At 35.2% G+C, this 27,888-nt stretch overlaps 1 protein-coding gene across 9 annotated transcripts in view; it reads right to left on the reverse strand.

The window, feature by feature from the left end:
- Positions 1–27,888, reverse strand: part of LANCL2 (LanC like glutathione S-transferase 2) — a 111,622-nt gene that overhangs the window by 44,269 nt on the left and 39,465 nt on the right. For 6 of the 9 annotated variants that reach the window (XM_044761325.2, XM_044761324.2, XM_044761326.2 and 3 more), the window contains 2 exons: positions 21,076–21,193; positions 640–847 (listed from right to left, as the gene is read on the reverse strand). In XM_044761325.2, coding sequence (XP_044617260.1) covers positions 640–847; positions 21,076–21,193 — 326 coding nt within the window. Of the gene's footprint in view, positions 1–639; positions 848–21,075; positions 21,194–22,918; positions 23,359–27,888 lie in introns of those variants that run through there. The other 3 variants (XM_070495961.1, XM_070495847.1, XM_044761328.2) reach the window with 2 other exon arrangements.

Genomic DNA, 27,888 nt, shown 5'->3' on the forward strand with positions numbered 1-27,888 from the left:
TAAAAATTTCTATCTTTATTTTTATTCTAAATCATGTAAGAGAAGATATTCAATTTTGAAATCCAAAATTAGAAGAAAGTGATTTACAATCTAAATGAAAATGGTACTAAAATGTAGACAATGCTTGGGAATTAGCTTGATCATTCCACCCTTCAACAAACATTAAGGGACTAGCAAGTACCAGGCCCTGGGAGTGAGCCCTGATTCCTGTTTCTTCAAGAAAGACTCTAAACCAGTAAGTGCAATAAAAGTTTGCACTCTTAACTGTTCCATAATTAGCACATTTAATCAGTTACTTAAAGGTTGAACCTAAGAATCACTTAGTTACAGTAAATCTAAGGCAGATACGCTAATTTTCATGCATTGAAGGCAATCAAAAATTACTTAGGAAAAATGATTAACACAAAGAAACACATTTTTCACTCCCCACAAAATTAAGGCAAACACATGCCTGGATAGAAAGGGAGCAGATGATACCACCATTATGCTCAAAATTCATATACAAACCTCTTCACTTCTTGGAGAGATCTGTTTGCAACAGTAGATGAATTAAAAAATTATTTCCTTTTTGAATATCTTTCTACAGCAAGACCTTCAACTGAGAATTTGGAGAAAATATTTCCAGTTTTAAAAACTCACTTTGTGATGCATTCCTGGGACTCAGAATCACTTTTGAGTTTATGATAGACCACAGCTCCTACAGCAAGGGGCCCAGCATCTCCACAGAGGAAGGTGACCCTGCGGCCATTCAGATTCCGAAGTGTCCTCTTTATGTAATCCAGGGATCGGAGCAGGTAGGTCTGGTCACATGTGACCCGATACAACTGCAGGTACAGAAGGGCTATGCCTGGAATAATTCCCCCACCCCAAAAGAAAAACATCATTACCTTTCCTTTTTACCTTTAAGACATTATTTTATGATTATACGAAAACCTTCTTCTACATAAACCCTATGTTTCTGAAGGGGAAACATCAAACAAACTGCCTATGACACATTTCTTAAAAATGGGGGCAAAAGAGAATTCAGGGTAGAATAAACTTAAAATGAGTTTAAATATATTGTCTTGCTAATTGTTCTGACACAATGATTCAATATCTCCTAGACAAGGGAAGATATACGACTTCTCACTCATTCCCATTTAATTTGAATTCATTTCAAGGTTTTATTCATTCTTCTTTGTATCTTAAGCTAACTTGGATCCTTCTCTTTTTACTTCTCATATAATCATTTCCTCTTATCTTATTGCAAATTAAATGATGACTTTTCTGAATTTTATGCCTTCTTCATTCCAATTTTTCCATTTCTCATAATTTTTCAATTTTCTTTAGTAATCAATCCATCCAAATGACCAACCAACCAGTGAGTCAACTCACCATTTGTGGAACAGCCACGTGACACAGAGTAAGTTAATGAACATAGAAGATATAGTTTATCACCTATCCAACTTTCCTATTTTAGATTAAAGAACAGATCCAGATATTCAAGTGAACCAGAAAAGGGTCTTTTCCTGAAAATCTGTGGAGGCTTCTGAAATCTACAGGCTTCTGAAAGAAGCATGCTATAATTCCTGGGTTCAAGAGGTCAATATGACAGCTAAGTAAAAAATGAATCTGCATAAATACATACTTAATAAAGTATATTATAGGGAAAGGTATTGAAAGAAATGATAGAATGGTGAAAAGACCAAAAAAAAGCACATTTATTAATGTTTGAATTGAGGTTTTCTAATATTCTGGTCTTTGTCTAATATCCTATTCTCACTTTTACTATTTTTCATTTTGCTTCTTAAATTTCCCAAACTATGCAGCGTCTTCTCTCTTTACTTCTCCTATTTAGAGTATTCCATCTCCCTTTCAAGTTAATTCTTAACACCTATATATATTTTTTTTTAAGATTTTATTTTTTCCTTTTTCTCCCCAAAGCCCCCCGGTACATAGCTGTGTATTCTTCGTTGTGGGTTCCTCTAGTTGTGGCATGTGGGACGCTGCCTCAGCGTGGTCTGACGAGCAGTGCCATGTCCGCGCCCAGGATTCGAACCGACGAAACACTGGGCAGCCTGCAGCGGAGCGCGCGAACTTAACCACTTGGCCACGGGGCCAGCCCCAACACCTATATTTTTTTTGAGAAGTCCTTCTTTTGTTATTGTCCATTTCTTCAAAGACGTTGAGTCAAACAGATGTAAAAGTAGCATATTTGTAAGCCCTGAAAAAAAATCCTTCCATATGATTCATTTATGATCTCAAGTGTTTTCTATATTCAAAAACTTTAAATTGTAAGCATATAGAAAACAAGTTAAAGTTAAATATCTACAAATTTCAAACATAATAATCACTGTAAAAAGTTTATAAATAAGTACTTCATGATTGACTTCGAAACCCCTAAAAATAGGATGATGATCTGGTCAACCTGTGAACCTAAAAACTTACAGTTATATATATTCAATGTCTAAGTATTTTAACGTAAATGATGACAGGTAAAGTATATTTTTGAAAGAACGGTCATCATGACGTTCTGCCCCTGAATACTTCAGTATGAAAATCTAAAATATATGAACACTTTCCTATAAGCCAAAATAGCATTATAACTATCAAAATTAATAATTATAAGTGAGACTGAGCTGAGGTACGTTTTGGGTAGATCTTGATCAGTTTTTGTACCAGTATTATCTTTGCTTCATAAAATAATGGGAAGTATCCTCATTTTCCTATCCTCTGAAATAGTTTAAAAGTAGCACTGGGATTTCCTGTTTTGTTTTTTTAATGGTCTCTTTATATTAGTTTATTGTTTGCTTTTTCCCAGTATTATTGAGGTATAACTGACAAAACTGTATATATTTAAAATGTATAACAGGATGATCTGGTATATTTAAACACTGAAAAGAATACCACAATGAGAGCAGCTCACATAGAAGACCTAGAACAACTATGTACTGGGGCTTTGGGGAGGAAAAATAAAAAAGAAGAAGATTGGTAACAGATGTTAGCTCAGGGGGACTCTTTCCCAGCACAAGAAAAAAACCCAAAAAAATTGATTTAAGAATAGCACAATGGGGTTAATTAATACATCTATCACTTTACATCTACTCTCTTAGCAAATTTCAAGTATACAATACAATATTAGGAATTATGGTCAGCATTCTGTACGTTAAATCTACAGAACCTGTATGTCCTATAATTGAAGGCGTGTACCCTTTGATGAGCACCTCCCCATGTCCCCCACTCCACAATCCCTGGTAATCACCATTCTACTCTTTACGAGTTCGATTTTTTTTTTTTTTTTTAGATTCCATATCTATGTGAGATCATACAGTATTTGTCTTTCTCTGTCTGGTTTATGTCACTTAGCATAACGTCCTCTGGGACCATCCATGTTGTGGCAAAAGAGAGGACTTTGTTCTTTCTCATGGCTGAAATACGCAGCTGTATACACACATATAAATGTATCTATATGTGTGTATCTATATGTATATACATATATACACATCTATGTGTGTGTGTGTATATACACCCCATATCATCTTTATCCATTCAACCATCTATGGACACAGGTTATTTCCTTACCTTGGCTATTGTGAATAATGCCACAATGAACATGGGAGTGCAAATACCTCTTCAAGATATTGATTTCGTTTCCTTTGGCTACATGCAGAAGAGAGATTGCTGGATCATAAATGGTAGCTCTACTTTTAATTTTTGAGGACCCTCTAAACTGTTTTCCATAATGGCTATACCAATTTACCTTCCCATTAACAGTGCACAAGGGTTCCCTTTTCTCCACATCCTCTCCAACACCTATCTTCTCTTTTTGATAAAAGCCACCCTAACAGGTGTGATATGTCAGTGTGGTTTTAACTTGCATTTCCCTGATAATTAGTGACATTGAGCACTTTTTCACGCACCTGTAAGCTAGTTGTATGCCTTCTTTGGAAAAATGTCCACCCAGATGCTTTGCCCATTTGTAAATTGTATTATTTATTTTTTGCTATTGAGTTGTATAAGTTCTTCATATATTTTGCATACCGACCCCTTAGCAGATACATGGTTTGCAAATATTTTCTCCCATTCTCTAAGTTGCCTTTTCATTTTGTTGATTGTTTTCCTCGCAGTACAGAAACGTTAGTTTGATGTAGTCCCACCTGTTTATTTTTGCTTTTGTTGCCTGAGCTTTATGTGTCACAGCCAAAAAATCATTGCCAAGACCCATGTCAAGGAGCTCTTTCTCTATGTTTTCTTCTGGGAGTTTTATGGTTTCAAGTCTCACATTTAAGTTTTTTATCCACTTTGAGGTAATTTTTTAGAGTAGTCGAAGATAGGGATCCAGTTTCATTCTTTTGCATGTAGATATTTAGTTTCCCCAACACTATTTATTGGAGAGATGATCTTTTCCCATTGTAGGTTCTTGGTGCCTTTGTCAAGGGTTAATTAACCATTTGTGCATGGGTTTATTTCTAGGTTCTCTATTCTGTTCCATTGGTCTATGTGCCTGTTTTTATGCCAGCACCATACTGCTTTGATTACTACATCTTTGTAATATACTTTGAAATTAGTAAGCATGATGGCTCCAGCTTTGTTCTTCTCAAAACTTCTTTGGCTATTCTGGGTCTTTTGTAGTTCCATATGAACTTTAGAATTTTCTTCTGTTTCTGTGAAAAATACTATTAGAATTTTTATAGAGTTTGCATTGAATTTGTAGATCAGTTAGGATAATAGGGACATTTTAACAATATTAACTTTCAGTCCATGAACATGAGAGGTTTTTCCATTTATCTGCATCTTCTTCAATTCCTTTCATCAATGTCTTCTAATTTTCAGTGTACAGGTCTTCTGCGTACTTTTTAAAATTTATCCCTGAGGATTTTTTTTATGCTCTTGCAAATGGAATTCTTTCCTTAATTTCTTTCTCCAATAGAAATGCAATGGATTTTTTGTATACTGAGTTTGAATCCTGCAACTTTACTGAATTTATTTATCAGTTTAAACAATTTTTTGGTAGAATCTTTAGAGTTTTCTATATATAAGATCACGTCATCTGCAAACAGATACAATCTCACTTCCTTTCTGACTTGGATACCATTTATCCCTTTTTCTTGCCTAATTGCTCTGACTAGGATTTTCAGTACAACGTTGAATAGAAGTGGCAAGACTGGGCACCCCTTCCTTGTTTCTGATCTTAGAGGAAAGGCTGAATATAACGTTAGCTGAGTAGAATATCATTAAGCATGATGTTAGCTGTGGGCTATCAGATATTACCCTTTATTATGTTGAGGTACATTCCTTCTATACTGAATTTGTTGAGTCTTTATTATGAAAACACGTTGAAGGGGCCGGCCTGGTGGCGTAGTGGTTAAGTTCACGTGTTCCGCTTTGGTGGTCAGGGGTTCGCAAGTTTGGATCATGGACGAGGACCTAGCACTGCTTGTCAAGCCACGCTGTGGTGGCATCCCACATAAAATAGAGAAAGAATGGCACAGATGTTAGCTCAGCAACAATCTTCCTCAAGCAAAAAGAAGAAGATTGGCAACAGATGTTAGCTCAGGCCAATCTTCTTTACCAAAAAAAAAAAAAAAAAAAAAGATGTTGAATATGCTTTCTCTGCATCTATTGAGATAGTCATATAGTTTTTATCCTTCATTATGTTAATGTTGTAAATCACATTTATTGCTTTGCATATGTTAGACCACTCGTGTATCCCAGGAACAAATCCCACTTGATTGTGGCATATGATCCTTTTAGGGTGCTGTTGAATTTGTTTTGCTAGTATTTGGTTGAGGATTTTTGCATCAATGTTCATTGGGTATATCAGCCTGTCATTTTCTTTTCTGTTAGTATCATTGTCTGACTTTGGCATGAGGGTATGTTGGTCTCATAAATCAGTTTAGAAGGGTTCTCTTCAAATAAATTTTTTTGAAGAGTTTGAGAAGGATTGGTATTTAACTTTTCTTTAAGTGTCTGACAGAATTCTCCAGTAAGTTCATCAGGTCCTGGGCTTTTCTTCATTGCTGGGAGGTTTTTGATTACTGATTCCAACTCCATACTCATATTGTTCTGTTCAGATTTCCTATTTCTTCATGACTCAGTCTTGGTAGGTTGTCTGTTTCTAGGAATTTATCCATTTCTCCTAGGATATCCAATTTATCGGCTTATAATTGTTCATAGTAGCGTCATGATCCTTTGTATTCCTGTGTATCAGCTGTAATGTCTCCTCTTTTATTTCAGATTTTATTTATTTGAATCTTCTATTTTCTCAGCTAGTCTTGGTAAAGATTTGTCAATTTTGTCTGTCTATTCAAAAAAACAACTCAGTTTTGTTGATCTTTTCCATTGATCTTCTGGTTTCTATTTCATTTATTTCTGTTGTAATCTTTGTTATCTCCTTCCTTCTGCTATCTTTGGGCTTAATTTGTTCTTGCTTTTCTAGTTCCTTGAGGTGTAAAGCTAGGTTGTTTATTGGAGATCTTTCTTCTCTCTTAATGTAGTTGTTTATCGTGATATACTTCCCTATTAGAACTGCTTTTGCTGCATCCTGTAAGTTTTGGTATGTTGTGTTTCCATTTTCATGTGTTTCAAGATACTTTTTAATTTCCCTTTTGATTTCTTCTTTGATCCACTGGTTGTTCTAAACCTTTCTGTCTACTCTTCACATATTTGTGAGTTTTCCAGTTTTTCTACTATTACCGATTTCTAGTTTCATACTATTGTGGTAGGAAAAGACACTTGATATAACGCCTATCTTCTTGAATTTGTTGAGACTTTTCTTGAGCCCTAACATATCATCTATCCTGGAGAATGTTCTGTGTGCATCTGAGAAGAACGTGTATTCTGCTACTGTTGGATGGAATGTTCTGTTAGGTCCATTTGGTCTAAAAGTATAGCTCAAGTCCAATGATCTATCCATTGCTGAGAGAGAAATATTGAAATCCCCTATTATTATTGTAGTATTGTCTATTTTTTCCCTATAGATCTGTTAGTATTTGCTCAATATATTTAGGTGATCTGATATTCGGTGCATATATAATTGTTACATCCTCTTGATGAATTGACTCCTTTACCATTATATAATGACCTTCTTTGTCTCTTGTTAAAGTTTTCAAAGTTAAAGTCTATTTATTCTGGCATAAGTATACCTACCCTTGTTCTCGTGTGTTTTTTATTTGTATGGAATATCTTTTTCTACCGCTTCAACTTTCAGCCTATGTCTATAAAGCTGACATGAGTCTCTTGTAGGCAGCATATAGTTAGGTCTTAGTTCTTTTTTATCCATCCATTAAATTTTTTATCTATGTCTTCTTGATCTGAGAATTTAATCTATTTACATTTAAAGTAATTACAGATAAGGAAGGACTTGCTGATGTCATGTGATTAATTTTATGGTTGTTTTCTAGTTCCTTTCTTCCTCTCTTGCTGTCCTTGTGATTTGATGATTTTTCCATGTTGGTATGCTTTGATTCTTTTTTTTTAATGTTTGTGTATCTACTATAGGTTTTTGCTTTGTGGATACCATGAGGCTTACATAAAATATCTGATAGTTATAACACTCTATTTTAAGTTGATACCAAGTTAACTTAAATCTCACACAAAAACTCTAGCCTTTAACTCCCAACATTTTATGTTTCTGATGTCACAATTTACATATTTTACATTGTGTATCCATTAAAAGATTATTGTAGCCAAAGTTATTTTTAATGCTTCTGTCCTTTAACCTTTGTAGTAGAGTTAAATGATTTACACATAAGAATATTACATTATTATAGTATCTTAATTTTACTACACACTTGCCTATAATAGTGCTTTATGTTTCCACATTACTAACTAGCATCCTTGCATTTCAGCTTGAAGAACTCATTTCAGCATTTCTTGTAAGGCAGGTCTACTGGTGGTGAACTCCCTTGGATTTGTTTGCATGTGAAAGTCTTTCTCTCTCCTTTATTTCTGGAGGACAGCTTTGCCAGGTATAGTATTTGGGGTTGGCTCTTTTCTCTTTAAGTACTCTCAACATATCAACCCACTCTCTCCTGGCCTGTAAGTTTCTGCTGAGAAATCCACTGGTAGCTTTATGAGGGCTCCCTTGTATGTTAGGAGTTTTTTGTCTCTTGCTACCTTCAAAATTCTGTCTTTGATTTTACAGTTTTATCATAATGTGTGTTGATGAAGTCCTCTTTGGGTTGAATCTTTATGAGGAATTACGGGCTTCATGAACTTTGATGTTTATATCTCTCTCCAGATTTGTAAAACAAGTGCTCTACCTCTTCTTCCTTCTGGGACTCCTGTAATCGTCAACTGTTTTGCTTGATGATATCCTATAATTTACATAGGCTTTCTTGACTCTTTTTTCCATTCTTTTTTTCTTTTTTCCTCCTCTGACTGGATAATTTCAAATGACCTGTCTTCAAGTTCACAGGTTCTTTTTTCTGCTTGATTTACTCTGATATTGATGCTCTCTATTGTATTTTTCACTTCATTCATTGTATTTTTAGCTCCAGAATTCTTGTTTTTCTTTTTATTATTAGTATCTCCCCATTAAACTTCTCATTTTGTTTATGTATCATTTTTCTGATTTCACTGAAATGTCTTTCTGTGTTTTCCTGTAGCTCACTGAGCTTCTTCAAAACAACTAATTTGAATTCTTGATCAGGCAAATCATAGACGTCCATTTCTTTGGAGGTGGTTACTGGAAAATTATTTTGTTCCTTTGGTAGTGTCATGTTTGCTTTATTTTCCATGTTCCTTGAAGACTTGTGTTTTGAAGAAGCACTCACCTCCTCCAGTCTTTACCAATTGCCTTGGGAAAGAAACACCTTCTGTCAGCCCTACTAGGGATTCTGAAGCTTTCTCAAACATTCTCTAGGGATACATCTGCTCCACATTTCCTGTTCCCTCTTAGGGAGTAATTCTTAAGATGGTATGCCTTCACCTGATTCCATGAAGCCAGGATGAGTGCTAACAGCCTCCTGTTTGCTTTCCCTAGGGCAATGCTGAATGCTCAAGTTTGTGTGCTTTCTCCAAATTTTGCAAGGTTGAGCTGAAATTCTGCCCATGCTCACTGTCTGCAAAGGCTTGCACTCACTGCCCTCAGAGGTACACAGATGGAGCCAATCATGGGGTGGGGTGGCGTGAGAGTGAGGAGCACGGAATGTCAGAGGTGTCCGTGGACCAGCTGGGGGAATTCACAGGTGAGGTGTCCCCAGCACTCTCATAGGCAGCTTCCTGATGGAGTCTGTGAAGTGGTTAATAGGATCTGTGTCCCTTTGATGAGTTCTGAGCCCTGGCTATCTTCCCAGCCTCTCCTTGCCCCTAAGTTATACAGATCACCGCAGCATTCCGGAAAGGGCAAAAAAGAAGTGGGTATCTTTGGCAGTGCCCTGCATAAGTAGGGAATCAGGCACTCACTCATATGCTCTCACTTTCACCCATGGGAGAAACTTCAGGCTGAGGAAGTTTGGCACTGAGCTGTGCCACCTTGGGAGTGGGGTGACAGAGGCAAGGTGACACTGATCTTACTCTCTTCAGGGTAAGTCCAGTCTCACATTTTTTTGCTCCAATGGTGTGCTGGAACTTCTCTGCTGGACTCCTGGTTCCCACAAAGGTATTTTCATCTGTGTGTGATTGTCAAAATCAGTGGTCTTTGGGGTAAGACAGAAAACTCCTGTTCCACCTTTGGCTGATGTCACTCTCCTTGGGATTTCCTGTTCTTTAAAAGTTTGGTAGGGCCAGCCCAGTGGCATAGTGGTTAAGTTCATACTCTCCATTTTGATGGCCTGGGGTTCACGGTCTTAGATCCCAGGCACAGACATATGCACCACTCATCAAGCCGTGCTGCAGCAGTGTCCCACATACAAAATGGGGGAAGACTGGCACAAAAGTTAGCTCAGGGACATTCTTCCTCAAGCAAAAGAAAGTTTGGTAGAATTTTCCAGTGAAATTTTTTGGGTAGACCTTTGACAACATTCTCAAGTTTTTATTTATAAACTTGTCTATTTATAAGGAACTCACACGACTGAACAAAAAAACAGAAAGCCCGATCAAAAACAGGCAGGAGATATGAATAGACATTTTTCCAAAGAAGATATACAGATGGCCAATAAACACATGAAAAGATGTTCAACATCATTAATATCAGGAAATTGCAAATCAAAAGTACACTAAGATACCACCTTCTGCCTGTTAAAATGGCTATAATCACTAAGACTAAAAATAACAAATGTTGGAGAGGGTGTGGAGAGACGGGAACCCTTATACACTGCTGGTAGGAATGCAAACTCGTTCAGCCACTACGGAAAATAGTATGAAGATTCCTCAAAAAACTAAAAATAGAATATCATATGACCCAGCTATCCCACTACTGGGTATCTACCCAAACTACTTGAAATCAACAATCAAAGTAACATAGGTACCCCTATGTTCATGGCAGCACTATTCACCATAGCCAAGACATGGAAACTATCTGAGTGCCCATCAACTGATGATTGGATAAAGAAGATGTGGTGTATATATATATATATATATATATATATATATATATATATATATGCAATGGAATACTACTCAGCCAGAGAAAAGACAAATTCATCCCATTTGCAACAACATGGAAAGCCCTGGAGGGAATTATGCTTAGCAAAATATGTCAGACTGAGAAAGACAAACATCAGATGATTTCACTCATATGTGGAACATAAACAAGTACATGGACAAAGAAAACACTTCAGTGGTTACCAGGGGAAGGGGGGTGGGGGGGGTGGGCATAGGGGGTGAACAGGAGCACCTATGTGGTGACAGACAAGAAATAATGGACAACTGAAATTTCAGAATGATGTAAACGATTATGAACTCAAATAAAAACAAAACTTCTCTATTTCAACATTCTCTCTCTTCTAGGGTCAGACTTGGTAGATTATATACTTGAAGAGAATTATCCATTTCATTTATATTGTGAAATAAATTTATATAGAGTGAAAAGCAGTCATGTGATTTCTAGAATTTCCTGTTTCAATGGTTTCCCCATTTCATTTATTCTGTTTTTGTGCTTTCTTCTCCTATTTGCACACTTTTCTTTAAATCTTAATTCCATAATTAAATATAATCAATGTCACTATAAGCTTATGGCCACATTTTCTCAATCATATCTTGGCTAGTCCTCTAGTACTGGAGTTGGCAAAGTTTTTTCTGTAAATGGCCAGACAGTAAATTTTATATTAGGCTTTGAGGGCCACATTCAGTCTCTGTTACATATTCTTCTGTTTGTTTATTTCAAAATTCTAAAAAATATAAAAACCATTCTTATTTCATGGCCTGTTGAAAAATAGGCTGTGTCCCAGCTATGGCTCATGGGCCATCATCTGTCAACTCCTGCACTAGTAGAGTCCCCAGGAATGCCCTTGAGAACAATATTTCCTAGGTTCTTGTTTTATCTTTTGTTATATCTTGTATGCCTGAAGGACAAAAACTTAGGTGGATTTAAAATCTTTTCTTCATAAATTCTTTCCTTCAATATTTTGTAGTGTACTGGTCAACTTTTAAATGCAGCTACTGAGAGGTTTGACACCAATGTGATTTTTCTCCCTGTTATAAATGACTTGATCTTTTGCTAGAGTGATCACCAACCAGACAGTCTTGGTTTGTCTAGGATGTGAGATTTTCAGTACTAAACCAGGACACTTCTGGAAAACTATGATGGTTGGTCACTGTAGTTTTTACCTGGTTGTACAAAAGATTCCTCATCTTTAATTAGGATCCTTAAAACCATCTTCAGAATATCTGTCTAGCTATTACTCTTACTAGATTAATTTTCCCAGGTACACAGTAGGTTCTTTCATAATGTATATCCAGGTACATTTATTGAATTATAGTAGTAAACATCTGTTCTGTTCAATTGTTCTGTTTTCCTTTTTTGGACACTCTATTCACATATTGGATTTGCCTTTCCCTCTCTCCTATATCTATCATCTTCCCTTCAATTTATGTTATCTTTTTAAATTAATGAACTCTATATTCTAAAGCCATTTTGGGTTCATAGAAAAACAGCAGAAAGTACAGAGTTCCCATATACCTCCTATCCCTACATATGCAAAACCTCCCCCACTATTGACATCCCACACCACCGTGATACACTTATTACAATTGGTGAACCTACCTTGACACATCATTTTCATCCAAAGCCCATAGTTTATATTATAGTTCACTCTTAGTGTTATACATTCTATGGATTTTGACAAATATGATGACATGTATCCACTGGTGAAGTATCATATAGAATAGTTTCCATTGGCTTAAAAATTCTCTCTGCTACACCTATTCATCTGTCCTTCACTCCTAACTGTTTGAAACCACTAATATTTCTACTATCTCCATAGTTTTGCCTTTTCCAGACTGTCATATAATTGAAATCATACAGTATATAGCCAGATTGTCTTCTTTCACTTAGAAATATACATTTAAGTTTCCTCTATGTCTTTTAATGGCACATTTCCTTTTATTGCTGAATAATATTCCTTGTTTGGATGTATAATTTATTTATCCTTTCTCCTACTGAAGGACATCTTGGTTACTTCAACTTTTGGCAACTATAAATAAAGGCTGCTATAAACAATTGTGTGCAGGTTTTAGTGTGGGCATAAGTTTTCAATTCATTTGGGTAAATACCAATGACCATGACTGCTGGAACATATGATAAGAGTATGTTTAGTTTTGTAAAAAGCTGCCAACTGTCTTCCAAAGTGGCTGTATCATTTTGCATTTTCATCAACAATGAATGAGAGTTCTGGTTACTCCACATCCTCACCAGCATTTGCTGTTGTCAGTGTTTTGGATTTTGGCAGTTTCTTAATGACATATGATGTTGAATATCTTTTCATAGGTTTACTTGCCATCTGTATATCTTCTTTAGTGAAGTATCTGTCATGCATTTAGCTCACTTTGTAATAGGGTTGTTCATTTTCCCATTTTTGAATTTTAAGACTTCTTTCTATATGTTGTATAAAAGCCCTTTATCAGATATGTCTTTTGCAATGATTTTCTCCTAGTCTGTGGCTTGTCTTCTTATTCTCTTGATATTGTCTTTCACAGAGCAGTTTTTAATTTTAACAAAACCTGGATTATCATTTATTTCTTTTATGGATCATGCCTTTGGTGTCGTGTGTAAATGTCATTGCAATACTCAAGGCCACATAGGTTTTCTCCTATGTTATTTTCTATGAATTTTATTTTGTGTTTTACATTTAGGTCTATGATCCATTTTGAGTTCAGTCTTTTGAAAGGTGTCTAGATTTATTTATATTTTTTGCATGCAGATGCCCAGTTGTTCCAGCAACATTTGTTGAAATGATTATTGTAAGCTTTATAGTAAGTCTTTGTCAGGTAGTGTCAGTCCTCCAACTTTGCTCTTTTCCTTCAATATTGAGTTGGCTAGTCTGGCTCTTTTTCCTCTCCACATAAACTTTAGAATTAGGTTGTCCGTATCCATAAAATGACTTCTTAGAATTTTAACTGGCATTGCACTGAATCTATAGATCAAGTTGGGAAGAACTGACACCTTGACAATATTGAGTCTTCCTATCCATGAACATGGAATATCTATTTATTTAGTTCTCTTCTGATATGTCCCATTCAAAGTTTTATAGATTAACTCACATAGATTCTGTTCACATTTTGTTAGATTTACATGTAAGTATTTCATTTCTGAGGGGTGCTAATGTAAATGATAAGGTATTTAACTTTAAATTCCACTTAGTCATTGCTGATATATAGGAAAGTGATTGACTTTTGTACATTAACGTTATATTCTGTAACCTTGCTATAACAGCTTATTAGTTTCAGGAGGGTTTCTTTTGTTGATTCTTTCTGATTTTCTACATAGATGATCATGTCATCTGCGAAGAGAGTTTTAGTTCTTCCTTTTCAATCTGTATTCCTTTTATTTCCTTTTCTCGTCTTACTGCATTAGCTAGGATTTCCAGTACAATGCTGAAAACAGTAGTGAGAAGGAATATCCTTGCCTTGTTGCTGATCTTAGCAAGAAAGCTTCAAGTGTCTTACCATTAAATATGATATTAGCTGTAGGCTTTTTGTGGATATTCTTTATCAAGTTGCGGAAGTTCCCTCTATTGCTATTTGCTGAGAGTTTTTATTACAAATAATTGGATTTTCTCAAACGCTTTTGCTGTATCTACTGATATGATGATGCGATTTTTCCTATTTAATCCAAGTCCACTTTCAAATAACACTGTACCAATTCATGGGTAGATCAAGTATCTTATAATAACAAAATATTCCTAAGTCCTCTCTCTCATCCCTTATACCTTGCTGTCATTTATTATACTTACATAATATACACATATAAGCATACATATAAACCATATGTATATAAGTATACATAACCAAATACACTGCTATTATTTGGAACATATATTCTGATCTGTTAGGTCAATTAAGAATAAGAAAAATAAGTTCTTATTTTACCTTCACTTATTTATTCTCCAATGTTCTTCCTTTCTTTATGTAGATCTAAATGTCTAACTTGTATCATTTTCCTTCTCAAAAGAACTTCTTTTAACATTTCTTGCAAGTACAGGCAACAGATTCCCTTGATTTTTGTTGTCTGAGAAAGTTTTTATTTCTCTTTCTCTTTTTTTTTTTTGCTGAGTGTCCAATCTTAAAAACTAGGCCACTGGGGCTGGCCCTCTCCTTTTTAAGGATAATTTTGCAGGGTACAGAATTCTAGGTTGGTAGTTTTTTTCTCTCTCAATATTTTACTTCATTCCACTTTCGTCTTACTTGCACGGTTGCTAAAGAGAAGTCTGATGTAATTCTGATCTTTGTTCCTCTCTAAGTAGGGGTTTTTGTTTATTTATTTATTTATTTCTGGTGAGAAAGATTTGCCCTGAGCTAACATCTGTGCCAATTTTCCTCTATTTTTTGTGTGTGGGATGCCCCCACAGAATGGCTGACAAGTGGATTATGTTTGCACCCAGGATCTGAACCTGCAAAACCAAAGTGGAGCACATGGAACTTTAACCATTCAGCCACAGGGCTGGCTCCAGTAGAGTGGTTTTTTCCCTCTGTCTCTTTCAAGATTTTCTCTTTATGTTTGGTTTTATGAAGTTTGAATATGATATGCCTAGGTGCAGCTTTCTGGGGTTTTTTAGCATTTATCCTCTTTGGTATTTTTAATTTCCTGGATCTGTAGTTTGGTGTATGATATTAGTTTGGGGAAATTCTCAGTCATTATTGCTACAAATATCGTTCCTGCCCCTTCCTCTGTTTTTTCTCCTCTGGTATTCCCATTTTATGTATGTTACACCTTTTGTCATTGCTCCACACTTCTTGAATATTCTGTTCTTCTTTTTCAGGGTTCTTTTTTCAATTTGCTTTTCAGTTTTAGAAGTTTCTATTGTCATATTCTCAAGCTCAGTGATTCTTTCCTTAGCTCTGTCTAGTCAACTAATGAGCCCATCAAAGGAATTCTTCATTTCTGTGACAGTATATTTGATTCCTAGCATTTCTGTTCAATTCTTTCTTAGAATTTCCACCTCTTTATGTATATTATCCATGTGTTCTTGCATGTTGCCTACTACTTTCATTAAAGTTCTTATCATATTATCATAGTATTTTCAAATTCCTAGTTAGGTAACTCCAACATTCCTGCCATACCTGATTCTGGTTCTAAGTTTGTTTAGTATCTTCAAATTGCCTTTTAGTTTTTTTGCCTTTTAGTTATGCCTTGTAATTTTTTATTGAAAGCTGGACATGATATACTAAGAAAAGAATCTTCAGTAAAAAGTCCTTTAATAACATAGTGGTAAGGAGTCAGGGAGTGGAAGCATACTATGGTTCTATGATTAGGTCTTAGTCTTTTCTTGAGCCTGTGCCCTTGGACCATGAACTTCACCAATGTTTCTCAAGTATTTTTCCCCTCTTAGGTTGCATAGGATGGCTAGAGAGGAATTTTCTTTCTCCCATGTGGAAATGAGTATTCCTTTCTCCCATGTGGAAAGGCTAAAGGGAGCTAGAGTTGAGCTTTTCCCTTTTCCCACATAGAAGGCTAGAGGAGGCTGGAGTTAGGTATTTCCCTACCCTCAGGTAGGTTAGGCTCTGATAAAACTCCAGTAAGTTAGGCTCTGGTAAAATAGTTCCTCCTGAGGTCCAACAATGTTAAAGAGAACAGAATGCTCTGGAAAATTTCAAAATAATTGCTTTTCCCCTCACTTGCCAGAAGCATGAGGGGATTTTACTCCAGTACTCACAGTAAAGACATGCGAGAACTCTTGGAGTTAAACCTCTTAATACTGTGCAAGCCTCCCTGTGACTGGGTCCCCCTGGAGGTTTTTTTTTTTTTTTTTTTTTTTTACCATGAACAATTTATTTCAGTAACTATCTTAAATGAGAAATAACTATAGTTAAATTTTAACAAAAAAGTTTAATATCTATTTTTTTTTCCAGTTACTGTGCTAGACATTGTAGATTCTAACATGGGTAAAACAACCGTGCTACTTTTCAAAATAGTAGTAATTGTAAGAATAACAGTTATTTTTATTTTAATTGAAGTATAATTGACATGTAACATTATATTAGTTTCAGGTGTACAACATAATGATTCAATATCTGTATATATTGCAAAATGAGCACCAAAATAATGATTACCATCACCTTACATAATTACTAAAAATTTTTTTCTTGTGATGAGAACTTTTAAAATTTACTCTCTCAGAAACTTTCAAACATGCAATGTAGTATTATTAACCATAGTCATCATGTTGTACATTACATCCCCATGACTTATTTATTTTATAACTGAAAGATTGGACCTTTTGACCCCCTTCACCTATTTCTCTTGCTTCCAGAAACCACCAGTCTGTTTTCTGTATGTATGAGTTGTTTTTGGTTTTTTTTCTTTTAGATTCCCCATGGAAGTGAGATCTTATGATATGTGTCTTTCTCTGTCTGACTTATTTCACTTAGCATAATGCTCTTGAGGTCCTTCCATGTTGTCACAAATGGCAAGATTTCAGTCTTTTTTATGCCTGAGTAATATTCCATTGTATATGTATAACTATCACATTTTCTTTATCCATCTATCCAGCAGTGGACAGTTACGTTGTTTCCATATCTGAGCTATTGTAAATAATGCTGCAATGAACATGGGGGTGCATACATCTTTTTGTTAGTGTTTTCATTTTCTTTGGATAAATATCCAGAAATGGAGTTGCTAGATCATATGGTAGTTCCATTGTTAATTTTTTTGAGGAACTTCTATACCGTTTTCCAAGTGGCTATACCAATTTACATTTGCACCAACAGTGCACAAGCCTTCCCTTTTCTCCACATCCTCACCAACACTTATTATTTCTTGTCTTTTTGATGATAGCCATTCTGACAGGTTTGAGGTGACATCTCATTGTGGGGTTTTTTTTCTGCTTTTTCTCCCCAAATCCCCCCCAGTATATAATTGTATATTTTAGTTGTGGGTCCTTCTAGTTGTGGTATGCAGGATGCCTCCTCAACGTGGCTTGATGAGTGATGCCATGTCCACACCCAGGATCTGAACCAGCGAAACCCTGGGCTGCCGCAGCGGAGGACATGAACTTAACCACTTGGCCACGGGGCCGGCCCCTCATTGTGTTTTTGATTTGCATTTCCCTGATGATTAATGATGTTGAGCACTTTTTCATGTATCTGTTGCCCATCTGTATATCTTCTCTGGAAAAATGTATATTCAGTTCCTCTGCCCATTATTTAATCCAGATTTTTTTTTTTGCTATTGAGTTATATGAGTTCTTTGTACATTCTGGATATTAACTTCTTATCAGATATATGATTTGCAAATATTTTCTCCCATTCACTAGGTTAGCTTTTCATTTTGTTGATGGTTTCCTTTGCTGTGCAGAAGCTTTTTAGTTTTATGTAGTCCCACTTGCTTATTTTTGCCTTTGCTTTTGATGTCAGAGTCAAAAATTCATCAAGGAACTTACTGTCAAGGAGCTCACTACCCATGTTCCAGGAGTTTTATGGTTTCAGGTCTTATGTTTGAGTCTTCTATCTCTTTTCAGTTAATTTTTGTGTATGGTGTAAGATAGTGGTCTAGTTTCATTCTTTTGCATGTGGCTCTCCAGTTTACCCAGCAACATTTATTGAAGAGATTGTCCCCTCCCCATTATATAGTCTTGGCTCCTTGGTCATAAATTAATTGACCATATATGCATGGGTTTATTTCTGTGCTCTCTATTCTGTTCCACTGACCTATGTGTCTGTTTTTATGCCAATACCATACTGTTTTCATTACTAAAGCTGTGTAACATAGTTTGAAATCTGAGAGCATGATGCTTCCAGCTTTATTCTTTCTCAAAATTGCTTCAACTATTTAGGGTCCCCTAGAGTTTTTTTTAACTCTCAGATTTGTCCACACTGAGCCTCTTGCAACTCATCAATTACAGTTTAGGTTTCTTATCCCCACACCGGTTCCCACGGAGGTTTCTCTTGTGGGTCTCTGCTCTGGTAAATTGTGATTTCTCTGAATCTGCCAGTCTTATCTCCCAATATTTGGTGTAGCTGTTTGCCCTGTGACCTCACTTCTCTGATGAATCTAAGAAGAGCTGTTGATTTCTCAGTTTGTTCAGTTTTTTGCTTTATAGGATGGAGTGGTGACTTCTAAATTTTTTACATGCCAGACAGGAAACTGGAGTTCTCTTTTCAATTTATCTTTGTTACTTTTTTCCCTTTTTATGGTTTGCTGTGCTTTCTGTGCTGCCAGTTCTTTCTTCAATTCCTTGTAATTTAGTCTTCTTTTCTGAAATGATTTTGTCTTTTCCTTCACTTTCTTTTCTTATGTCTGTCAATTCTTATTTCACATCATCTTATTGTCTTGCCACCTCTTCTCTGAGTTCTTTTATTTCTGCTTCATGAACTTATTGGTTAATTAAGTTACCAAATTAATGTTGAAAATACTGCAACTTCTCTCCACATTGTAGTGGCATTTTCCTGGTGTGTTTTTCTTCTAACGAAAAATTTTGATTTTTCATTTTTTTCCCCTAACATTATGTATACAATTGCTAAATTTTTTCTTAAATTTTAATTGGATGAATTTTTCTAGATCAACTATTAATAGGAAGATTCTCCGGAAGAAGAAAATGGTTAGGGTAGCTCTCTCAGTTTTCCTCTTCTTATTAAGCAATCAATAGTTTATTCAATACATGGTGACTTTTGGTAACCAGATTTCTTTTGATTCTCATATTCTTTCTTGTTTTAGAAGGGCTCCTTTCATTGCTATTTCCCTCCTTCCTTATCTACACCATCAGCCAGTGCTACCAGGGATGCAGCTTCTGCCTTGTAAATTAATCCCCTCTCTTTTTGACTAGTGCTTTTTTTTTAAGTCTATAACCTCTGTTGCCTGTATATTCTCCATATCTTTTTGTTTTGTCTCTCCTAGTTTTACCTGCCCACTTTGCACTCAGACATGCCCTCAAAAGTTTCCCCTCAGGGTGTGGCTCACTCCTAGGAATAATTATTTGTTCATTTGGGAGGGCAGAAATGGCAGGATAGAGTTTGCCACCCCTGGACCCTTTGGCTTCCCTCACCTGCTACACCACCATGGCTTTCCACACTCGTGGATGCTGTTTGTTTTTCACCTACCATTATTTGTGTTTTCTCTATCTCACAATTTGCCTAAAGGGATAAGTTGTGTGTACTTCATTCATTCTTCGTCATATATTATACAGTTTTAGGAGAAAAGATAGGGACATATGGGTCTAAGCAGATTCCATAACACAATCTGAACCCCAAAACCCTGAATGATATTTTAAACCATTCAAAGCAAGTACCTCCATGATGGCTCTATCACTGATTCCAAAAGATGACAAAAAATGGGGGTTTTTAAGAAATACCGATTCTTGGAATCCTCCCCAGAGTTCTTGATATAATTGTTCTGGGGTGGAGACTGATAATCTTTGTTTATTATAAAGCTCTCTGGATGATTCTGATGCACAGCCAACTTGGGACCTAACAATCATGAAGTGAAAAACCTTTTTTCAACAACAAGAAAAAATGCTGTAAATAAAGACTTTTTAGGGGAAACCTGTGCCACTAATAACTACGTTATTTTTCCTTTCAAAATATCCTTATTCTTTGTATTTTACATCAAGTTAGCCAAAATTATCTAATTTTACATTTAGCATAAATTTCTTTGACTCTGTACGTGAACTAGCTCCATGTCTGTCTGGGTTTAAAAGTTTGAAAAATATTATATTCATAATAGGCAAATAAAATAAAGCACCATAGAAATTAATATAAAGAAAAACACAAAATGATGAGGGCCATCATGTTTGGTTGTGCACTGCAAAACCAGGTATCGGTTTATGGTGACTCTAACATGTATACTTGTGTCTATGCTGTGCATTGATTGAACTATAAAAATTTAGCAAGAAAAGGCTATAAATTTATATGCAAACTGTCATTAGCAATAATCATACTGCACTCTAATCCCTCGGAACAAGGTCTGTCTTTTATTTCCTTTATATTATTCAAATAACTAGTACAATGTTCTGAATACATGGTAATATAATAAGAATGTAAACATTAGTTAAGGTAAGCTAATTTTGAAATTAAGTCTTTTGATGGGAAGGGTATTACTGGTTGCTTGTTTAATTGTTATCAAAATCAAAATAGACATCTTTATGCATACAAATGAGTTAAATGAGTACAAGCAATAGGTTAAACAGTTTCTGTGTAACAGACCAGAGAAAGCACACAACTACAACTTGTCACAAAGATCAAAGCAACAAAAGTAAACAAAGAATCTGACCCTAGGGCAAGTCTGTTCTTATTACCCATCTTCATTGACAGCCATATATTAAGTCAAATAAACAATGTTATAAAAATATGACATACTACATATTAAAGTTCAAACTTCAGGCAGGAACAATTTCTTTAGAAATAAAATTCCAAAGCATCTCATCAATGAAGACAGTTGAAGGCTTCATTTAAAAGGCACAAAACTTTACCATCATAAACGAAAAAAAACTTTCAAAGCCAAGTCTTATATATCATAATCCAAAAATAAAACATACCAGTTAGTTATGCCCATATTCTCACCTGTCCAACCAGTATAAGCAGAGCAATCATGCGGATCAGCTGTCTTCAGCCCTTCTTCCATTTGCTGTAGAAGATCTTTGATTTTGCTCTGGATTCGCCTTGTGAAATTATGAATGATCTGAGAACCAAAAGGAGACATAAATTTAAATTGCACAAGACTAGGACAATATTGTAATAAATATTTTAGCTAACAGCTTAAGTTGTAAGAGCATAACAGACAGAAATTATATTACCTGGCCGATTTCAAGGTTTCATTGGTTGGAGTCTACCTTGGCTTTTATAAAGTATGTTTTAAATGAGATAATGCCCTATATGAACTATAAGTCATAAGTGGGATCACAAAAAATAAGTTGCAGAAACCAAGGAAAAAAACTAGAAAAGAAAAAAAAGATACATTTGACTATACAAACATTTTAACTTCTATAAGTTAAAGAACATAAGAAAGATGGTTTACAAGTTAATGACCTGGGGGAAATATTTGCAATGTAAGACATTATAAATTTTTTAAAAGACTCTAACACTACAGAAATAGACCTAAAATGATCAATGTACTTCATAAAAAGAAATAAATCAAACGACAAGCATATGGAAAAATGTTCAATCACTTAGCAATTAGTGAAATGCAAATAAGTACAAGTACCATGATTTGTCTATCAGATTAACAAGTAAAAAAAATTTTTAAAAAATATTAAGTCCCAAAGCTGCTAAGAGCTAAGGAAACAGTTGGTCTTATTCACTGCTGGTGGTCTTTCTCATGGGAAATTTTGCAATGTTTTTAAACATGTAGTTGATAGCATTGTTCAGATTTTTCTGCCTTGGCTGATTTTTGAAAAATCTAGTTGCTATATCAATTGCTGAGCGGTATTAAAATCCTGACTATGATTGTAAAATTATGTATCTCTTTAATTGGTTTTTTTTTGCTTTTGTGTATTTTGAAATTGTTATTAGACACAGACAAATTCACGACTGATATGTCTTTGTGGTGAACTGATTCATTATCATAATGAAATTCTCTCTGTAGAATTATAGAGAAAATGTTCTCATGTTACTGTACAGGTAGGGCTTTCAGGGCAAATTTTACTGAAATTTGGGATTCTAGACTAAAAGCAAAACCTAGGAATTAAGTTACAATTGTATACATTGGGAGAACTCCAGAGAGGTTTACTTAATTCTAGAGGTACGTGTTTACCTCTAGAAAAGGGGGATGAGGCCCTAGAACAAGGAGACATTTCACAATTGTAAAATTGAACACGAATGGGCTTATCTTTTTCATAGAGAGATTCATTTATATTTCAAAGACTTACAATCAGATATTTCCAATGAAACTCTCTCAGAAGGGGAAAGGGAGATAGCTGCCTCTTTCCTGTTTATAAAAAGCACAGAAATCATACTTTTATTCATTCCTTGCCTACAATATGGACCTTGTATATGTAGAACAGTTGATCTGCTTTCATTGCATTGCCCCAAAGGTAACACCTAAGACACAGGGAATCACTCACTGGTTATCTTCTGTCTGGTAAATAATAAGAAATCTCTCATCCAGAAATCTCTTGTGAACATTCAGGAAAAAGTTAATAAGGATAAATATTAATAACCTAAACCAGACTGATGTCAACATCATGGCAGCATAAGAAGTTCCTTGTTTCTGTGCAGCCCTTAAAACAACAAAATTAGGCATCCATCCACAAACAGAAGTGCCTTTGGGTGAGTTGTAGAATGCAGCAACTTACACCAAGGGACCCATGTTGAGTCTAGCCCACCAGTGCAGCAAATAATAGGCAAATGGATTTCAGTACCACCTATGGAACCTAAAGAAGACAGTGAACTGTTTTTGGCCTCTCACCTGTGGTCCAGGGGTGCCTGCAGAACAGTGACTTGGGCAGTCACCTTTAGATGAGAGAGCTTTTGTGGAAGTTCAGATGTCCAGAGAAGAAATTCCAACACTCCACAGGATTTAAAAACAAAACAAAACAAAAACGAGTTCGGCTGCACTGAAGTACTTAAATGGAACAGGTTTTCTTTGTCGACATTACTCCTTCCCCAGGGTAGCACAGCTTAGGGCTAAATAGATGGCCCAGGACTTCTCCCACAGGGGAAAGGGAGAGAAGGTGAGTGAATTCCCAGTCTCCAAATCTGTGCTGAAGAGACTCACTTCTCTCAAATGGCATCCGGAGCATTAAAGAGGGCACTTTGTGACTGAAGAGCAATTTGGGAAAGTGGCATAAAGGACCCCCAGAGGTCACTCATTAAAAAGATGCAGTTCCAGCTGATGCATTCTGGACTCTATCAGATACATGAAAAATCAAGGAAACATGACATCAGCAAAAGATCACAATAATCTTCCAGAAACTGAACCCAAAGACATGAAAATCTATGACTCACCCAATAAAGAATTCAAAATAGCTGTTTTAAGGAAAATCAATGAGCTACCAAAAAACACAGGAAGACAACTGATGAAATCAGGAAAACAATAAATTATCAAAATGAGAAATTCAACAAAGAGATAGAAATAACAAAAAAGAATGGAAGAGCAATTCCGGAGGTAAAGAATTCAATGATTGAAGTGAAAACTGCAATAGAGAGCATCAAAAACAGAGTAGACAAAATGGAAGATAGAATCAGTGATATAAAGGATAGGAACTTTGAAATAACTGACTCTGAGGAGAAAAAAGAGAAAAGAGTGAAAAAAGCCTACAGTATCTATAAGACATTTTCAAAAAAACCCCAACAATATCCAAATCATCAGAATTCCAGAAGGAGAAGAGAGGGAGAAGAGAGCAGAAAGTTTATTTAAAGAAATAACAGCTGAGAACTTCCCAAACCTGAAAACAGATTTGGACATCCAAGTTCACAAAGCTAATAGATTATCCCATTATTTCAATCTAAAATGACTTCCCCAACACATATTATAATAAAACTATCAAAAATTGTACGCAAAGAGAGAAACCAAAAGGCAGCAAGAGAAAAGAACATTGTAACCTACAAAGGAACACTCAAAGGGATATCAGCAAATCTGTCAGCAGAAATCTTACATTTCAGGAAAGTTTGATGATATTTTTAAAGTGCTGAAAGAAAAAAAATGCCAACCAAGAATACACTGTCTGGTAAAGTTATCCTTCAGGAATGAAGGAGAAATAAAGACTTTCTCAGACAAACAAGAGCTAACGAAAGTATCACCACTACAACTACCTAACAAGAAATGATGAAAGGAGTTCTTTAAGCTGAAATGAAGGAAGCTAACTAGTAACACGAAAACATGTGAAAATATAAAACACACTGATAAAGACAAATATGTAGTCAAATTCAGAAAACTCTAACACTGTAACACCATGGTGTGTTAACCACTTAAGTCTAGCATAAAGGTTAGAACAAAAGCATCAAAAATAACTATAGCCACTATAATTTGTTAATGAATACACAATACAAAAAGAGGCAAATGGTGACAAAAAAACATAAAAAGGTAGAGGTTTTGTAAGCGACGGAAGTTAACCTTTAGCGTAAAACAGACTCCTTTACCTATAAGATATTTTATGTAAGTCTCATGGTAACCACAAAGCAAAAAATTAAAGTAGACTCACAAAAAATAAAGATTAGGGAATCAGAACATCCATTGATGGGAAACCACTAATTCACAAAAGAATGCAGCAAGAGAGTCAAAAAGGAACAAGGAAACTACAAAACAGGTGAAAAGCAATGCAAAACATGGCACTAGGAAGTGCTTACCTATCCATAATTATAGTCACGTATTGCTTAATGACAAGGACACAGTCTGAGAAATGCATTGTTAGGTGATTTCATCATTGTGTGAAAATCATAGTGCGCTTAAATCAAGCACAAAAAAAAATGATGCAATCAAGAGATGCAGGAAACATGAGATGTATAAGGCTGCTGCTGGCGTAACACGGCATACTGTTTTCCAGTAAACTTTTTTATAAGTAGAAAGAGTATACTCTAAAATAATGGTAAAAAGTATAGTATAGTAAATATATAAACCAGTACTACAGTCATTTATTATCAAGCATTATGTACTATATATGATTTATCTGCTATACTTTTATATCACTGGCAGCTCAGTAGGTTTATTTACACCAGCATCACCACAAACATGTGAGTAATGCATTGTGCTACGTTATGATGCCCATGACATCACTAGGTGATAGAAATTTTTCAGCTCCATTATAATCTTATGGGACCATCATCATATATGCATTCTCTCAGTGATTGAAATGTCATTATGCAGTGCACAACTCTAAATGTAAGTGGATGGAGCTCTCCAATCAAAATGCACAGAGTGGCTAGATGGATCAAAAAACAAGGCCCAACTATATACTGCCTACAAGAGACTCACTTCATCTTTAAGGACAGACATAGGCTCAATGTGAAGGGATGAAAAAAGATAGTCCATGAAGTGGAAACCAAAAGAAAGCAGAAGCACCTATACTTATATCAGAAAAAAAGAGACTTTAAGTAAAAAACAGTAACATGAGACAAGATCATTATAGAAAGATAAGAGGTCAACTCTGCAAGAAGACATAACAATTACATAGGCACTCAACATAAGACCACTTAAATATATTAAGCAAATGATAATTGAGCTGAAGGAAGAAACAGACAACAATACAGCAATAGTAAGAGACTTTAATACCCAACTTTCAACAATGGATAGATGATCCTGAGAGAAAATCAACAAGGAGACATTGGACTTTAGCCAGACATTAGACCAAATGGATGTAACAGACATATATGAGACATTCCATAGAACAAAAACAGAATGTACATTCTTCCCAAGTGCACAGGGAACATTCTCAGGGATAGATCATATGATAGACCACAAAACAAATCTTACCAAATTTAAGAAGATTGAAGTCACTTTTGTTGATAATGTTGTCAAATTGATTTCAATCCCTAGCAACCCTGTATACAGCAGAGTGAAACCCTGCCCAGTCCATTTGAATCATTCTCTTATCTTTCAGCACTATATCAGACAATGCTCTGCTGCTATTCATAGGATTTTCATGGCTAAATTTTGGTGGCCAGGTCCTTCTTCCTAGTGTGTTTTATTTTAGAAGCTCTGCTGAAATCTGTCACCAAAGGCGACCTTGCTGATATTTGAAATATGGGTGGCATAGCTTTCAGCATCACAGCATCATACCAAGTAACTTTTCTGACAATGGTATGAAACTGGAAATAAACAATAAGAAGAAAACAGGAAAATCTACATATGTGTGGAAATTAAACAACACACTCCTGAACAACCAAGGGTAAAAGAAGAAATCAAAACAGAAATTAAAAAACACCTTGGAACAAATAAAAACTGAAACACAACATATCAAAATTTATGGGATATTGTAAAAGCAGTTCTAAGAGAAATGTTTACAGCAATAAACGCCTATACTGAGGAAAAAGAAAGATCTTAAATGAACAACCTAAATTTATATCTCAAGGAATAAGAAGAAATAAGCCCAAAGTTAGCAGAAGAAAAGAAATAACAATAATCAAAGCAGAAATAAATGAAACAGAAACCAGAGAAATAATAGAAATGATCAACAAAACTAAGAGCTGATTTTTTAAAAGCATAAAAAATATGACACATCTCTAGCTAGACTAAGAAAAAAAGAAAGGAGATTCAAATAAAAATAGAAATGAAAGAGGACATATTACAAGTGATACTAAAGACATACAAAGAATCACGTGAGGCTACTATGAACAATATTATGTCAACAAAATGCATAACCTGGAAGAAATGTATAAATGCCTTGAAACATACAACTAACCAGGGCTGAATAAGGAAGAAATAGAAAATATGAGCAGATCAATAAGGGATAAGGAGATTGAATGAGTAATCAAAAACCTCCCAAAAAATAAAACCCCAGATGACATGGTTTCACTGGTAAATTCTACTAAACATTTAAATAAAAATTAACACCAAGACTTTTAAATTCTTCCAGAAAAGTGAAGAGGGAACATTCCCAAAAGTGTTATGCAAGACCAGCATTATCTTGATATCAAAGCCAGATAAGGATACTACAATAAAAGAAAACTACATACCAATACTCCTGATGAATATAGATGCAAAAATTCTCAATAAAATATTTAAAAATGAATTCAAAAACACACTAAAAGGCTCTTACACCATGATCCACTGGGATTTACCCTGGGATGCAACCATGGTTCAACATACACAAATCAACACATGTGATACACCACATTAATAAAATGAAAGATAAAAATCATAGGATCCCCTCAATAGATACAGAAAAAAACCTTTGACAAAATACATCTTTTCATGATAAAACTCAAAAAACTGGGTAAGAAGGAACATACTTTAACATAATAAAGACCACATACAACATGGCTACAGCCAACATCACACTCAATGGTAAAAGGTTGAAAGCTTTTTCTTGAAGATCAGGACCAAGACAAGAGGATGCACTCTAATTACTCTTATTCAACATAGTATTCGAGGTCCTAGCTAGAGCAATCAGGCAAGATAAATAAAAGGCATTCAAATCAGAATGGAAGAAGTAAAACTGTCTATATCTGCAGATGATATGATTTATATAGAGAAGACCCAGCAAAAATCTGTCAGAACTAATCAACAAATTCAGTAAAGTTGCAGTATATAAAATTAACATATGGAAATCAGTTGCATTTCTACATACTAGAAACAAAATATCTGAAAAAGAAATGGAGAAAAAAAATCCCGTTCACGATAGCATTAAAAGCAACAAAATATTTAGAAATAAATTCTACCAAGGAGGTGAAAGACCTGTACAGTGAAAACTATAAGACTCTGATGAAATAAAGTGAAGA

This window comes from Equus asinus, chromosome 1 (assembly GCF_041296235.1).
Source record: "Equus asinus isolate D_3611 breed Donkey chromosome 1, EquAss-T2T_v2, whole genome shotgun sequence".
Lineage (NCBI taxonomy): Eukaryota > Metazoa > Chordata > Mammalia > Perissodactyla > Equidae > Equus > Equus asinus.